Below are 17,295 nucleotides of genomic sequence, written 5' to 3' on the forward strand. Positions count from 1 at the left end.
TCACTGCTAGTGAGTCGCAGATGCAATCATTAGTTTCAGCAGAAGGAAAGGGCTGGATTCGTTACCCAAGAACATGGTGCATTGCCCCATATCAGGCTGTCATAGCAACGTAACTTTATAGGCCCTCTCACATGACAGTGATGTATACGGTGTCACGCAGACTCATGTTGTAACTCATTATACAGACACGAGATTCTTGGGCCACTGCGGCAGAAGCACTGTATCAATATTTATTTTGCACACTCTCACTCTATTTGCTGAGTGCAGAATGAGCCCTGAAACACCTGCACAAGGAAAGCCTCTGCCCAAAAGCAAGGCTTGTAGTGCTAACCGTTGCTCTATCTGTAGCTAAAATCCTACCTCTAGACAGTAAATTTCATGAATCACACAGAGAATCAATCAGGTTGGAAGAGACCTCTGGGATCATCAAGTCCAACCATTGCCCTAACACCACCATGTCAACTAGACCATGGCACTAAGTGCCATGTCCAGTCTTTTCTTAAACACATCCAGAGATGGTGACTCCACCACCTCCCTGGGCAGCCCCTTCCAATGTCTAATAACCCTTTCTGAGAAGAAATTCTTCCTCATGTCCAACCTGAACCTCCCCTGGCGAAGCTTAAGGCTGTGTCCTCTTGTCCTATGACTAGTTGCCTGGGAGAAGAGGCCAACTCCCACTTGAAGCAGCATGGTATTTGTCAAATCTCAGAGTTTAACACTGATCTGATTCAAAACAAAAGGTTTCAGTTCATATACTTTAAAATATTTTCACTGAAAATAGTTTTCCTGGACTGCTCATTCTACAGAAAGTTCAAGTATTTGGACTCCGGACCCAGCCTGGAATGAAATAAAGAGGGTTGAAGTATGTGAAAGCAATTTGTCACAAAAAACCCCAGCAGAGTATTTAAAAACCTATTTACAGGCATCAGTAAAATGGTTAATATTTTCTCCTTATATGCTCCATTAATTAATTAGCTGAAACTTGCATGCCTCATTCCTGCAGGACTTCTGCGTGCCTTCGCAGCAGCGCCAACAAGCACAAACATGACTTTTCTACATAAGGAATGCATCAGTCACGTCCATCAGCATCCGCCTTGACTTCTGCAGCCAGGCTTTCCTTGAAGGTGCTTTCCTGGCTCCCAACCTCTGTTTTCGTGAGATCCCACTACTACAGATTTCATCTGAGTTACGTCCCCCCTCTTCCCTCAAAATCAGCACCCTGTGCATCAGTAGAATGGACCAGAGCACAGAAATCTGCTCCATGGGCACCGCGGATCAACCTCTGCCGACAGAGGAGGCAGCAAACCCCTAAGCACTTTTCCGTCTCACGTGGCAGATGTCACATGGAAGGAGCAGTAAATTAAAGCTTTTTGTTGCTTGGCGAGCATGGGCTAATCGCTCTGCAAGCTTCTTCCCTAGCCCTGACAATGTGCCTCAACCCTCACTAAGAGGGACCACCTCTGGGGATGAGGAAACAGTTCAATCAACAGCCTATTTATTATTCACTGTCTTTGATGAAGTTGCCAAGAATGGGGTCAATTAGTGCTGAGGAGCTTTGAGTGCTGAGCTTTGCCGGGCCAGTGCTCTTCTGCCACGAATATACAACTTTTCTTTGCAAGCTGGCCAGCACCCAAGTGCCACAAATGGGGACAGCTGGGTAGAAAATCAGCATCTCTCCTCTCAATGCTCAAATATGGCCAATGCTCACAAAAGCTGAGGGGGTTTTATTCACCCCTTAAAAGCCCATTTTGATGGGGTCAAAAGGCTGCAGGACATCTCAGCTTGCAGCAAGAAGTTAGGTTACCAGGGGTTTGTAGGGACACATGAAAATGCAGACAGAGCACACCCTCCTGAGGTCTCAAGAAAGCAGAGCAAAAAATAAAATTTTTTTAAAAAAAACCCCAAACCACAAACCAAAAAACCAAGCCCTGAGCAACCTGGCCTGATCTCACAGCTGACCACAGCAGGAGGTTAGGCCAGATGACCTCCTGAGGTCCCTTCCACCTTCAATCAGACTCACAGGATAATTATTAAAATGAAAATTTCCTCCTATTTTTAAGCCTGACTCACAAGTGCAATGGCTGCTGTAGCAGTCAGGGTTGGCAGGGAAATGCAGGGAAGCAGGAGAGGTTTTCGAAAGAGGCAGAAACAAAATAGCTCATTTTTACCAAACAAAAGGGCTGTTCCTCTAAATATAGATTCCCAACCCACAATATTCATAATCAGAAGTTTAGTGGTTGGTCTCTAAACCCCTATATAGAAACCTTGCTGCCAGCAAACAACAGAACGCCCAAGCAAGGGCTGAAGCACTGAGGAGGCTGATGCTGGGAGGTGAGAGCTGAGCTGTGGCAGAGGCAGGCAGGCAGGGGGGACAGGACAGTGACCCCCCCAATCTCCCAGCTGTCACCACCGCAGCCAGGTGGAGAGGTCCCATGCTCTCCTTCACCGGCTATTATGGGGCCAGTAGCCTCACCATCACTGAGACTCTGCAGAAATACCACGAATCCTGGCAGCTGCATCCTACCGTGCCCTGAAATGCCACCTTTGCACAATTCATGGCCTCCAGCCCAGCTACTCGCCTTCCTGTTTGGTTTTTGGGCCCCTCGCCTCTGCACCTGGTTAAGTAGCTACTTACTTTATCCCCATCAAATGCCAAAATGAGGGCACTAGTTAAGCTTGAGTGATGACCAGCAGCTCATCAACATGGAAATGTCTACCACTGAATTTAAACCAAGCACCAGCCAGCCAGCGCACCCACCTCCCTGATGAGGTCTGTGGGCTCAGAGCTGACATGTATAGTGACTAAAGGGCTGCAATCACATCTGTGCCACAATGCAGGGCACGTCCCTCCAGCACCACGGGCCCTGGTGCAGTTCAACAGCAGGCAGAGTCCACAGAGCTGTGACGACTTACTGGGGAGCTGGACCTTCTCTGTTCTGCCAACCTACAAATTCACCCAACTTCTTGCAATAGCAGAGAATACACTTCCTTTACAAGGCAAAGTTGGCCCTTGGGACTTGCCTGCCTGAAGGGACCCAATCTCACACCCTGAGGTTCAGACACACTGTCCTGTCCATCTGCAGCTGGAGAGAGTCCATCAAAATGGACTTACAAGGCCTAAAAGTCTCTGAGAAGCCACATGAGGATTTTTTTTTCGTCCTGCATAATTATAAGATAAAGCATGAAACAATCCTAGAAAAAAAGACCTGGGAGAAACAGGGCACAGCTCCTTGCACACTGGATGCCTTCAGACAGCGCAGGCTGGCACGCAGCAGCCCTGATTGCTGACTGCGCACACAAGGATTAGCATTTGGGATGATTCACGGCTTCAGGGATCATAAAAGCCTCAAATAGCCCTCCCCCTCCTTCCACAGAGTTCATTATCACTTCATCTGCAATGAGGAGCCTGAGCACGTCTCCCCTTGACCTTCAGGATCACTTTCCCAAGCCCTCTGAGACCCAGCCGTTCCCCAGAGGTGACAACTCCAGATAGCAGGAGCGACAGTTTGAATTATTACCTGGTTCCTGTTTGGTTTCACAACAACCACAAGACGATACAGAAATCACAGGGCAGACAGCCCCGGCTCCAAATGTCCAACCGTCTACGCTATCTACCAACCAAACACACCACTGTTGTATCTGGCTTGTCCACAGTCAGTTCTCGTCGGGGCAGGAGGAGGACTCTCAGCTGTCGGGATGGAAGGGCCCACTTGCATTTCATCTGACCTTTGCTACACAGGGGGCTTCTTGACTGGTGGTTCTTGGCAAAATTTCAATACATAAACTTAAACCACCCAGAGCCAACAGGACTGAACGTTTTTGGCAAAAGGTTTGTTTATTCCCCACAGGAGGAGACTATAGGAAACTCATCTGAAGTATTTTTCCACTATGGAGAAGATACAAAGAAAACCAGCAGACGGACCCTTTCCTTCCCATTCCACCCTCTAAATGGGAGTTTCCTCTCTGGCAGATACCAAACAGAACTGGAACTGATCTGGGCAGTGCAAATGAAAATCCACACCAGATCCTCCTCACCCCAAACCTCAGCTTGCGTTCTTGGTACTGTCCATATTTAATTTTCTGTCCCAATGTGAACGCACACTGGGCAGGACTGTGTCCCCATCAGCGTGCCCCGCTCATCAGTGCCAGCTCGATGGAGATGGAAGAGCAGCGTGCCTCTAAAATAACCAATAGCAATATTTAACCACATGCCATACTACGAATAGAAGTTCCCACATTCACAGTACTACCTCTAGCAGCAAACCAGGATCAATCCCACGTGCTTCCTACAACCCGCTGATGTTCCAGTGACATTTTAGGCATCTTGCTAAAACCCCAACAGAAATCTGGGAAGGAACCAAGCCAGACTATTGTGGCACGCTCTGCCTAAAGCACATTACTGAAAATTAAGAGACGTACATATTTATGCTCCCAGAAAGTGCATCTTCACAGCTTGTAATCGAGCGATACAACACTCCCTGCTAGGCAAAGATTTACAGAACTGTGCTAATTAGGACCATTTGTCAACGGCTGCCCAGGCTTTTCCCTGCGCCCACTGTCAAAAATAGCTGATGCCTGTTGCTAATGCAGGTAAGAGCTAAGATGTAATAAGATGTTAATGAGATGAGCATAAAACGTGAAGAGCAATAGGCACACCCAGAGCAGCAAAAGCAATATACTGGGCTACAACATAAAAGCTTATCAGCCCACATCATCTTTGTAAATATTAACAGCTTGATAAGGACAGGACTTCAGACAACTTTTAACTGACTAAAGTGATGTAGGTGTGTCTGCCTCTGCTGAATTGTGTTGATAACACTTTAAGGCAGGAATTTATCACCGGGGAAAGTTCATTGTATAGTGATTTTCCTCTACTCCCAAAGCCTCTTGACCTCACATAAATACTTACTCTTGTGTTGCTGTGTGATCATTAGAGTAAGTCATTCCTGGGTCTTTCAGAATGTCACTATTTTATATTCGATTTCACAGACACCTAAAAATCAGCAGACAACTTCTGTGAAATGCGTGTGAGATACAAGGAAACGTGGACCTTCACAGCTAAAAGACGATACAATATTACCCTGAATCATGAAGATGCTTCAAAACTTTCCCTTCGGATGATTATTCTTATTCTGTTCAAGATATTTAGAGTTAGCGAAACAAGTACAAACAGCACACAATTAGATCAGATACTTAAAAGCTGACAATCTAAGTTTTCAGAGGGCTGGTCAGGTTACTCAGATGACGTTAGTAATGGTCCTATTTCTTGACAATAGCCACTGAATTCCTTTGCTATTCGATTACAAGCAATGCTATACAATGCAGTACAAGAACATCCCGTGTTGCTGCCCACACCTCAGCCTGGTCCTAAGGTGACTTTCTAAAGCAACCAGACTTCGGGCAGCATCACCAAGGTGCTCCCATTCCACACATTCACAGATGAGAGCCAGCAACACGGACCACCACACTGCAGCTGGGCTGCTTCAGCAACAGGTGCCTTTTCTGTAGGTTTTTGTTTTGTTTCAAAATAAATGCAAGGGCAGAGCGTGGCAACCTCATGCTCCCGGGGAGGTTGGTCTGCCTTTCAAGGTACCCCAAGAAACAGGTGTGAGGAAGCAGCAAGGCAACGGAGGGGAAAAAATGAGCAAGGTTAAAAGTGCGAGAGAAAAAAGTGGGGGGGAGGAAAACAGAGGGGAAGGTATGGGGAGAGCGGATGGATTTCGCAGCTTTCGAGGGTGTCAGAGCAGCAGGATCTTGAAATGCACGCTCTGACAAATCCTCTTTTGTGACAAATGCCAGACGTTTCCCATCATTTCCCAACCGTTGAGTTAATGGTCTGCTGGCACACTCAAAGTTACTTTTCTATTGAAGGAAGACCAGGATCCGTAAAGGCCATAAGCAAGGGGCTCCCATTAGCAGAGGACAGCCAGAGCCAAACCTTAACCCCCTCAGTGAGCGGGGAGCTTCGCCTGGGGCAGGACTGCAAAGCCTGCCACTTGAATACCAGATAGGAACCGCCTGCTCAGAAAGGTATTTGAAGGAGCATTTCTAAGAGCCTTCCAACCCTGTACGTGAAAAGGAACACGATAAGCAGCGCAGATGTCTTTTTCAACGCCAGGCTTGTTGTACACCTATGCTGCGGCCATGCTGTGGATTCCCACTGCAACAACAGGTTTAGTTTCACAGCTCAAGAGCGACCTGCACCAAACACAAAGCATGGCTGGGGCTGGGCAACCGTTCCCCACACTTAGCACAGGCTGGACTGCAGCCTTGAGACCCCAGGCCTGACCTCCAGCTCCAGCCCTGCTCCTTTAGTCTAATTTCTCTGCTTCCCAAGCCCTGCCTGACTCTCAGAAAGAGCGGCAGCAGTGTCTATTGATCTCATGGGGGTTTGGTGACCCTACTTGTTGGCTTTTGGAAGATGGACCAAGAGCACCAAGGAAAAAGCAACATTGCTCGTAACAGCTATATGCACACATCTCTCTATCTGAGGACACAGGGACCAGACAAATGAGAGCTTGAGCTGCTCCCAGAGCCGTGTTGGCAGATGAGGCACCGTTCATATTGCCACTTTGCGACGAGGAACGGGGTGCTGGGGAAGCAGTTCTTCATGGCTAGAGAAAAAATCACAGTTGATACAACGCTTGAAGGATCCCAAGCCCTTCCTCGCAACAGACTGTTATTTCTAACATTCACGCTTTCTTCCTGTTCACACAAAAGTCAGCTTAGCCATATTAGTTGTGGGTTTTTAGCATGTCTGAGCACAGCAAAGTTTAAAGCTTGTTATCACAGCCCTGCATGCTGATACAGAGATACATGGAACCACAAGAAAAATAAAGTACACAAATAACGATAAAGACCTGACAAATCTGCAAAAGCAAAAAGCTGAGGCTGAAAAGCTGTCTTTCCATTTCCTCAAAGTACAAAATACATCCCACGTGACAGATCCCAGCCACCACAGGAAGGAAAAGCACGAGAGATCTATTTTTGCTTTTTTTAAAGTGAGGATATTGTTCAGAGTCAGACCAGAGCCCAAACTCCTGCTTCCAGCTGACGGGGCAAGACTGGAGAAACTCTCTGTAGACAAAAGTTTTCCAGATATTCAACAGAAGGGAGGTGAATACATTATAATACAAAAGCCATGAAATTTAATTTTACATCAGGAAAAGGCAATGTGTTTTAATACTGAACCTGTACTGGAGGAAATTTCTAGGGACAAGAGGGAGAGCATCTTTTAACTAGGGCTGTGGACACCATGATGCTACTCCAAGGCTAACAACTATGACAGCAACACGTCTCTGACTTGTCCCCTGCATGGGAGACAACTTGGGGGATGAGGATTTCTCTGGCACCGTGCTTGCCTTGTCTCTCATCTGCTTTGGATGCAGAGCACACACAAAACCCTCCCTAGGCAGCTGGGCTGTACCACTATAGCACTGCCTCCGAGTTAAAAGTGCCTTAAAGGAAAAGAAAAACAAAGAAAAGAAAGGACTGTGGAGGGACCCTGAAAAACGACAAAACACAACCACCCCTTTTTGGTGCCCCTCAGGAAACTGTACGAACATAGAATCGTAGAATTGATTTGGTCGGAAGGACCTTTAAGATCATCAAGTCCAACTATTAACCTGGCACTGCAAAGTCCACCACTAAACCATGTCCCTCAGCACCACATCTACACGTCTTTTAAATACCTCCAGGGATGGTGACTCCACCACTTCCCTGGGCAGCCTGTTCCAATGCTTGACAAGTCTTTCCGTGAAGAAATTTTTCCTGATCTCCAATCTAAACCTCCCCTGGCACAACTTGAAGCCATTTCCTCTCATCCTATCATTTGTTACTTGGGAGAAGAGACTAACACCTGCCTTGCTACAACCTCCTTGCAGGTAGTTGTAGAGAGTGGTAAGGTCTCTCCAGCCTCCCTTTCCCCAGACTAAACAACCCCAGTTCCCTCAGCTGCTCCTCATAAGACTTGTGCTCCAGACCCTTCACCAGCTTTGTTGCCCTCCTTTGGACTTGCAACATCATGCATGTGAAATCTAAAAACACATGTTCCTTATCAAACTGCCATAATTATGTGTAAATATTAAAAGTTACACTGCCTTATACAAGTAGTAAATACCATGAGATCAGATTACTAAATTACTCAAAACATCCTTTTTTCACTCTTCATCTAGTTCTTTTTGCTCATTTCACCCACAGCACTTCCACCTAATTCAGCCTAAGTCATCTGCTGTATAAGCACACTATATGAATCTCTTTAGAGCCCTTACAGAACTGCTTTAAAATAGGAAATTGTAAAAAAACCCCAAACATTAAAATGACATCATTGCAGAGACTATGTACACTTTGATCTGCCCTGAGCTGTATGAATCTACAAGTAGCACCAGCAGAAAAAACCCTCTTGCTGTTAAAAGTCTAGCAGAAAATTAGGGTCTTAACAACATTTTTTCTTTGTAATTGCACCTGATTTACACAGTGAATTTCCACTTTTTATTGAAAAATAAAGCACCAGGAGAGAGCAGTATTTTCATCTCAGAACAGCTGCCTAAGTGCTCAGGGACATGGAGCTCAGCAGCTCCCTGCCCAGCTCCCCTCCGCTACCCGTTCCTCATGGTACACTGCGGTGTAGGACCCCAAAACCAAACTGCAGCGACTCATCAAGAAAGCGAGACTTGCACACTGCTATAGAAAAATTACTGCAGTTTTCAACCAGTTTTTCTTTGCAGAGGGTATAAAATTCAATTAAGCAGAGAGCTCTTTGGGAAAGTGGGTATCGGATACCTGTCAAGTAGGGGGATCATTATCATTGTATGAAATACACAAATGTGATTTTCCCTAAACCTGCTTATTTACTACCTCAGTTCATTAGATATTCCCAAATAAAGTGGAATAAATAATCAACCCCCTCAGCAAAGAGGCTCTAAGTTAATAAATCCTTGCTCATCTTGTTTCAAATTAGTTACTGAAAAAGAGCAAGCTCAGGAAGGCACACAGGTGGGTTTGTCTGAGACAGAGTTAATGGTTCACCAGCAAGTGCCTAGCAAGGTATTTAAAGAAAAGTGTGCAGAGTCGCAGCTGAGAGGCAAAATACACAGTGACTCACTCGGCAAACAAGCAGCCGTGGAGCACAAGGAGCACAACCGCTCAGTGCTGAGCACTGATTTACAGTGAGGCAGACCCAGCCCACAGGGAGCAGTGGGTCACGCAAGAGAAAGCCTTGGTAAGTATCAGTGCACAGGCGTTTAAAGAGTGCTCTGGCATGGAAAAAAACCCCAAAACACTAAACCACAGTGCTGCCTATGACAGGCACCAAAGGGATGGCTTGAGAGTGAATCCTATGGTGATCCACCAGCTCTTTTGTGTCACCCACTGGTACATGTGGAAGGAAACCCTCAGGGGCTGAAAGAGGCAGCCAGACTGAGCCCAGCACAGATGTCCCCTTGTAACCCATCCAAATCCCGATGGCCCTGGAAAAGAGCTTCCAGTGAACGGTTCACAACAGGTTGTCTTCCTCAACAGTGCAGCCTAAGAGAAGCAGGTCTGTGGAGCAAAAGGGATTGTGCTGGAGACCTGACACCCATGCTGTACCCATTTCAAGGCTTTCTTTAGGCCAGCTCTAGCGTGGCCCCCCAGCCTGAGCACCCATTAGTGGCTGGCCTCATGAGGTGGGCTCCATCTGTGCCACACGGACCCACCTTGAGCCCTCTGAGACCTCCCCAGGATGCAAACCTGAGAGAGGGGAGTAGGAACAACTAGGAGATTTGGTCCAAAACTTTCTGCTCCAACCCCAGTCCTGGACATGACCATACCTGGAGTTTTGGTCATATGAACCTGGTGAGATTTCCAAAAACAGGCTGGACAAGCTGCCTCCAACAAATCTCAGGTGTGTCCTGTTTCTGAAGCTACCTTAATCTTGGGGTAAGCAGCACAGCAAACAGGTGCTTTGGTAACAGACAATTATTAACTTCTCTCAAGCAGCTGTTTTCTAGCACTGCCCGAGTTATCATTTCCACATTCTTTTCTACCAAGAGATTTTTCCAGTTTTGTCTGGCAAAATAGTCATCTTCCCAAGCAAACACCATCCACAAATCTAATAGCGAGCACTCACTCTTACTTAGGAATAAATTGTTAATATTCATTTTCTGCACCTAGACCAAGTACTTAATTTTTTTCCTCAGTGAATTTTTTAAATCCAGGAGTTTCTGACCCAATTACTGCACGGCCACAGTTTGCAGGGGTATCTTTCACACAAACTTTTTCCTTTTACAAACTGCCTTTATCACCCCTGCAATGATAAACCCCGGTGCCTCGCACATGTCAGCTATCAGGAATTCATTATTTTGTCTGTGTTATGTTATACCAGTCCAGAGTTATCTTTGCTGCCCACAGGCCAGAATCAAAATCAAATGCGTCAGCTATTTAAAGAAAATGGAAGCCCTCCTCCAGCAATTTAATTAACTTTCAGGGAGCACGGCTGGGTTTCAGTCCTGGAAGTGTTACTGGGGAAAATATGATCCAAGATTATCAGCCAGAAAAACTTTTAAAAAAAGTTACTTTCCTTATATAGCCCCTGTAGCTAATCTGATTTTAATAAATCTTTTTCTAATGCTAGAAGGACAGCATTTAGGACTGTCAGTTTTCATCTCAGTTATAAACTCTCTCCATCAAGCTACAAAAAAAAAATAATACTATATGCTATTGTACAGCATTTTTGAGGGCAGATGCTTAGTTTGTAAGCTAAAACCAGCTAAATAATTTATTTCCCAAGGAGGCAAGAATTTTTATATTCATCGTGTAAATATGCAACAGTTACCAGACTGATTATTTTGCTTGCTTGACAAGACATTAGCTTTCTTTAAAATTTAAATAAAATTTCTAAAACAAATATAATAGGGACTTTTTTTTTCCCCAAAATGGAACCATGCCAGAAGCTGCAACTTGAATCAAATTCGCTTTTTAAAACCCTTGCGTAGAGTTTAAAAACCACAATTTTGTAAAACCAGGCTTGCAGCCTTTTCTGTTTCATTTGCAAGAGTGGAGGAGTACAAGTAACTAATGCAGAGTTTCAAAACTACTATCAGTGACTAATACTTTGCTTTGGGTTCTTATTACAGGAGCTGAAGAAAAACTGATAGGAGTTTTCCTATCTGGGTCTGAGGTTCCTATCTAGGCTGAGGGAGCTGGGTCTCTTTAGCTTAGAGAAGAGGAGACTGAGGGGTGACCTCATTAATGTTTATAAATATGTAAAGGGCAAGTGTCATGAGGATGGAGACAGGCTCTTCTCAGTGACATCCCTTGACAGGACAAGGGGCAATGGGTGCAAGCTGGAGCACAGGAGGTTCCACTTAAATTTGAGGAAAAACTTCTTTACTGTAAGGGTGACTGAACACTGGAACAGGCTGCCCAGAGAGGTTGTGGAGTCTCCTTTCTCTGGAGACATTCAAAACCCGCCTGGACGCGTTCCTGTGTGATATGGTCTAGGCAATCCTGCCCCGGCAGGGGGATTGGACTAGATGATCTTTCGAGGTCCCTTCCAATCCCTAACATTCTGTGATTCTGTGATTCTGTGAGTTCAGTTTAAGCAGAGCAGCCATTGCACAGGAAGGCAGCGAGCCGCGGACTCGCAGCATCCCAGGCTTGCTGGGGACATCACACCTGCCAGACTCTCAGGAGGAACCGCTCTGCCCGTGGCAGCCCCGACACTGTCCCCTCTAAGGGGGAGAGGAACGGCTCACCGAGCATCCCTGCGCCATGGTCTTCATCACACACAGGGGGTCATTATCTCGGCTGGGATCACCGGTTTGGTAAACAGGAAAAGGAACTGGGTGTGCGGGGAGCTACACTGACCATGGTCCGCTGTCATCTTTGTTAATCTCTCCTCCTGCGGCCCATGATCATTTTAGACTGCCTTTGAGAAACCAGAGCTGTCCAAAACAGGCACATATGCAATGGACGTGCTGTGGGTGCTATATTGAAGCACGTACTTAAGTTTTATCAAGATGTCTTAAAAGCCAAGGTCCCCTCAAAGTGGGACTTGGGTAGTTTATCTTAAAGCCTCTCTACGAATGATAAGGCACATACCCTTCTAACAGCCAAGCCCAGGACCCTGGGGTCCTATTGCACGCCACCTGCACGGGCCAAACCCCAAAGACCCCGATACTTTCATGCTGTCAGTGCTACCAGACTGCAAAGTCCCTCCGGAGTGACCTTTGTGGTGGAGAAATCAAAAGTTTTTACTTTCTCCCAGCACCGGCACGTCAGGTTTGCTCATTGAAAATAAACAGATTTCAAAAGAATGTGCTCACCCACTCGGCACGGGGTGAGGGAGGGTGTTTCTCGGGAGATTGCTGCTCTCTGCCATCAAGACGTTATCTGAGAACTTGAGCAGCAGGTTGGGAAAGGGGTTACTGCAGAGACGGAGGAGTTAGAAGTGTCTGGACGCTGGTGCTGACCTGCCTGTTCCCAGCTGAAAATGGTGGGAATGCTGCACAGTGACCCCACCGCGGGACGTGTCCCCGCGGAAAAGCTCCCTGCGGGATGCGTGAAAAAGCAGCCAGGCAGAGATCAACAGCGTTGTCTGGACTGGCCCATTTTTCGCTTCCAGAAAGCTAATCTCTAGGACTTCAGGCAATTCCTGTATTTACCCACGTTCATTCAGCACTAATCCGATATTAAAAAAAAAATTAACCCGTGGGTTCTCACTAAGCAGAAACGGTGCAAGAGCCACATTCCAGCAAGTGATTCAAGGTGGAATTGCCAACGAACACGCCAAACCCAAGACACAGCAAACGGAGGCAGCCGCACTGCACAAACAGCAGCGCTCCAAGGCCGTGTTCTTTGTACCGCAGGTGAGTCTGGCAGGGGAGACCCATCCCGCAGTATCTCTGTTAAGATACGCCGGTAATTAAGCTAGTGCTTTATCGGCGGTGGTCCAAACGACCACTTGTGATATGTAAAATGAAATTCCTTCACTTCTGGCGCGCTCACCGTGTCTGCGACAGCTGGCCGTGCTCGTTTGCTGTGGAGGCAGAACGTGTTTTGTTTAACAGAGGGGACAATTGCTGCGGCTATTTTCATGCAACTGTTGGGGGAAGAGCTGCACTTGGAAAAGGAAATCAATCTTGGAGCACAGTACTCTTTCCTCCAGTTTTCTTTAAATACTTTGGAAGGTAACCACGGGCGATCCACTCCTCGCAACATGTCTGTGGAGGCACGGAAAATAATCACGGAGGCAGTTCTTGCACATGTGAAGCAATACTTACAAACCTATTTATGGCAAATGATAAGGAGTCAGTGTTCACTGATAAGGGACGTTTTCACCACAAAGGTAGTTTTTAACCTTAACCTCTTTTCTAGAGAATGGAGAGCACGTGCCACCAGTTGCTAGAGCTTAACAAGTTACTTCTTGTCAAGTGAACAAGGTTCTCTGGCTATCTGTGCCTAAACTGAATTAAGTTTAGGGTGTCCCTGGGAGATGAGGCAAGATGAGTGGTCTTTCTAGGGAAAGTGCAGCACACTATGGCTGCAAGAAACCTGGTCTAGTGGAAAGGTGTCCGTGCCTGTGGCAGGGGGGTTGGAACTAGATGATCTTTGAGGTCCCTTCCAACCCAAACCATTCTGTGATTCTGTGGGCCACAAAGCAGGTCTACAGCATGAGTAAGAACAGAAGTCATCCGTACAGCTGGCCCACCCAGTTGATCTGAGTCACAAGGGCATCTTTTCCTCCCTGCGGGTGTGAGAGCACACCAAGAAAAAGGAGGAGGAGGTTGTGATGGGCTTCACAGAGCACATCCTTCCATGGAGAAGGGACCAGCATTTGGAGAAGCAGCAGTCTTGGGCAGCAGCACCAGCACTTACTCAACAACTGTGTGCTGAAGGAAAAGCAGGGTATGTCACTGCTGCAGGCTTTGGCAGTCAGACGGGACTTGTTCCCAGCATTTGAGCAGACAGCTCGTTACCGAGCACTTCCAAAGCATGGCTCTTGAAAGCTGTTGTAAGCTAAAGCATAAACACACCTCTCCTTATAGTGAAACTCGGCGAGTAGTAAAATATTAACGTGACCAAAGGCAACCTTCTGAATTTCTATTTGCTTAGTGAGCTGTTTCTAAATGGAAGGTCTTTTCCTCGGCTCTAACAGGTCCAAGTGCGAGCCCACCTCCTCCCCGCAGTCAGTTATCACAACCAGTGCCTGGTAAAGAGCGATCTCCAAGGGCAAGGCCAGTCTGATGACGCAGCTTTAGACAGCTAAAGCCCAGCAACCGGGTCGCACACCAGCTACAACACAACTGTCGGGTCAAGTGTGGGAGCAGGGAGGCCCCGCGGGGCAGCTGCAGAAGAAAGCGGCTCATTGATCCCCGGCGCGGGCAGCTGACTGGCTCCGCGACGCTGCACGTGCTGCTGCTGTGCGGGCAGGGTTGTGGGCAAGGTCGCCCAGATGGACCCGAGCCACAGGGCAAAGCAGAGGCTTTCTGTAGTAAAGAGTGGGAGCTTTCTCCCTGTCCCACTTTGGCACCCACGTTCGGGGAGGGGAGCAAAGTGGGATGGCCTGAACAAACTGTTTTGACTCAGAGCCTGCTCACAAAAGGCATTACTCACCCTGCACACTCAGACTTTACCCAGCCCAGCGACACATTTCACTTTCTTCAGCCACTGCTCGCGGCTGGACTTTACCCCCGTTTGTGATTGTTCGCAATACAATGCCAGCACAGAAAAACACATCCATCAAGCACACTAGTATTAGAAAGGAAAAATGTTATTTACCTGGAATAGTCCCCTTTAGCTTCCTACAATTGAAAAACAGTGACAGAATTAAAACATGATCTCTTCAAAAGTCCTCGGTTTTCCCAGCATTGTTCACTTCCCCACTCCCACAGCTCCGTGCCCAGATCCTGACCCCACTTACACCCAATGTGAAGCACAGAGCTGCCTGTATGTATTCAACAACAGAATCTGGCCCTTTACACTCCCAGTTGTAGATTATCCACCTACACCACAAATAAAACCGCTTCCAAAATGAGGATGAATTTCACATTGCAAACCAAATGTCACTTTTACTGCACGAGAAGCGAAATACAATTCTCTCTCTGGCCAACCACATCCAGCTAAAGGTTGGCTTTACAAGCAGGTCAGCAGCTGAGAGGAATTGTGCTCACTCGAGATGAAAAACAACAGTTCAGGCAGATCAAGCCACTGCAGCTTTGCTGTGGCACTTCGGCACTGAGAACGCAGTGGGGAAAAAAGCCCTAACGTTTTAAAGGGAGAATTTTATTTCACAGAAAGTGGTAAATAACCAGAGTTTGAGTCCGGGTACAACGAAACTTGATTAAGGAAAGAAAAAATTGACATAACAGATTTCAACATAACAGAGGTATCAAAAACATACACTCTGAAAGTAAGATTCACAGGCATAATATAGCAAATATAGCTGCAGTATTATACTCTCTTCTTCCCAGATCTCCAGAACATATTTAAATTAGACTAAGTGATAAATTAGATGGAAACCTGCCCAAATAAATTACTTCCCTTGATGAGTTTTTCCTCTTTCCTTCCCTCTTTCAATTTAAAATTCCTCAAATAAATACTTCTCTCACTTGTCTATGAGAAAAACAACTCCCAACTATTTTAGCTTTTCTTCCCCCACAACTACAGAGACTATGAACAACGCTGCACAGTCTTGTCTTTACAGAGAGGGGAGAAAACCCAGAAAGGCAGCAGGCAGCTGAGCTAAAACAAGTCCAGGTCACCGGTACCAGAGAGCTGACCAAATTCAGGAGGAAGAGGCGCTTACCTGCAAAACCAGGGCTGCCAACTTGAAGACGGTCTCGCTTTCCACTTCAATCTGCCCCTGTGCAGGGAAAGAGGAGAACATGAAGGGAGCACGCTCCGCCTCGCAGCGCTGCCGGGACCCTTTTGTGAGCATGTACACACGGGCACTGCCTTTCCTCCTCCCCCCAAACCCTCCTCTCACCCTCGCGTATTTTCTTTACAAATCTTTCTTTTATTGCGTTTTCCTGGACGCTGCTCGCCTTATTGTATCTGACTGCGCCCGCCTCCGCGGGGACCTGATCCTGCACGCTGCAAAAACACATGGAAAACTCTCCCCGCAGCAGGGAGGCAGGGCTGGAGGAGAGGCAGGGCTGGAGGAGAGGTATTTTTATGGCTTGAAGCACAGCACCTCCTCAGGGCAGGGACCGCGGGTCTTTGTTGCGATGGTGGTACACACACCCCTGATGCTAGGTCAGTAATACTTATTAATCACAAGGATAATATAACTAAGCTTCCTTTGCCCTGCACAGTCTGGATCTTACAGCCTCCAGTTCTTGCAAGCACACTGGAGTTGTTGTGCAACGTTCAGAAAAACCATGTGGACCCCCATGCTGGAAACCTCCTGCGTGTTGACTCCAGTCCAAACCCACAGAATCACAGAATCAATCAGGTTGGAAGAGACCTCTGGGATCACTGAGTCCAACCATTGCCCTGACACCACCATGTCAACTAGACCATGGCACTAAGTGCCATGTCCAGCCTTTTCTTAAACAGATGCAGAGGTGGTGACTCCACTACCTCCTTGGGCAGCCCCTTCCAATGGCTAATGACCCTTTCTGAGAAGAGAAGGGGTCCTGACACAGTCAGGACAGAGTGCACAGTCCTGTCCTGACAGCACTGCGCACTCGGTGACTTGAGGTGTGCAGCTGATAAATGTTAAACCATCAAAATGACACAAGGATCCTTTTTTTCCTGCTTGCAAGCTTAAGTGTAATCGTTCAAAGCTAGTTTCTCACAAGCAAAAACCCTGGTCTTGGTTCTATACTGGGACCAGCAGTAACACTGGAAGAGTAAAGAAGATGCACTTACAGTTCAACCCTTGTGTTGTCAAAGCCACCCCTTACACCTACTGCACCCTACAAACTGTATAAAAAGGACAAAACTGAGCCCATGAACCATCCCATGAATACAGAGATTATTTTTTTCTTATTGACCTTCCACAAGGGAAGGTAGTGGACACGATGCTTGTCTCCTGCCACCAAGATCCCAACATATCCTCTGTCCCCAGGATCTGTTGGCTGAATAAGGGGACAAAGCAGACCAAAAGCTGAAATAGTGCCAAAACCAGGGTAGCAGGAAGATCTACAGAATTACATACAGATACAGGGGAATGACATCTCAAAATATATAGGGCACATCTGGAGCTGAGCTAATTTACCACAGCTGCAGGTCTGGCCCACAGAGACTAAATTCAGAAGTGAACAAACAAATAATTCAGTTTTCATGGAAAGGAAGTTTTTTTTTTTTTTG

At 46.8% G+C, this 17,295-nt stretch overlaps 1 protein-coding gene across 2 annotated transcripts in view; it reads right to left on the reverse strand.

The window, feature by feature from the left end:
• FRMD4B (FERM domain containing 4B) overlaps positions 1-17,295 on the reverse strand; it is a 133,056-nt gene that overhangs the window by 28,538 nt on the left and 87,223 nt on the right. For both annotated transcript variants that reach the window (XM_068408807.1, XM_068408806.1), the window contains exons 6-7: positions 15,788-15,844; positions 14,761-14,783 (exon numbers count right to left, since the gene is read on the reverse strand). In XM_068408807.1, coding sequence (XP_068264908.1) covers positions 14,761-14,783; positions 15,788-15,844 — 80 coding nt within the window. The remainder of the gene's footprint in view (positions 1-14,760; positions 14,784-15,787; positions 15,845-17,295) is intronic.

Source organism: Nyctibius grandis, chromosome 10, assembly GCF_013368605.1.
Source record: "Nyctibius grandis isolate bNycGra1 chromosome 10, bNycGra1.pri, whole genome shotgun sequence".
Lineage (NCBI taxonomy): Eukaryota > Metazoa > Chordata > Aves > Nyctibiiformes > Nyctibiidae > Nyctibius > Nyctibius grandis.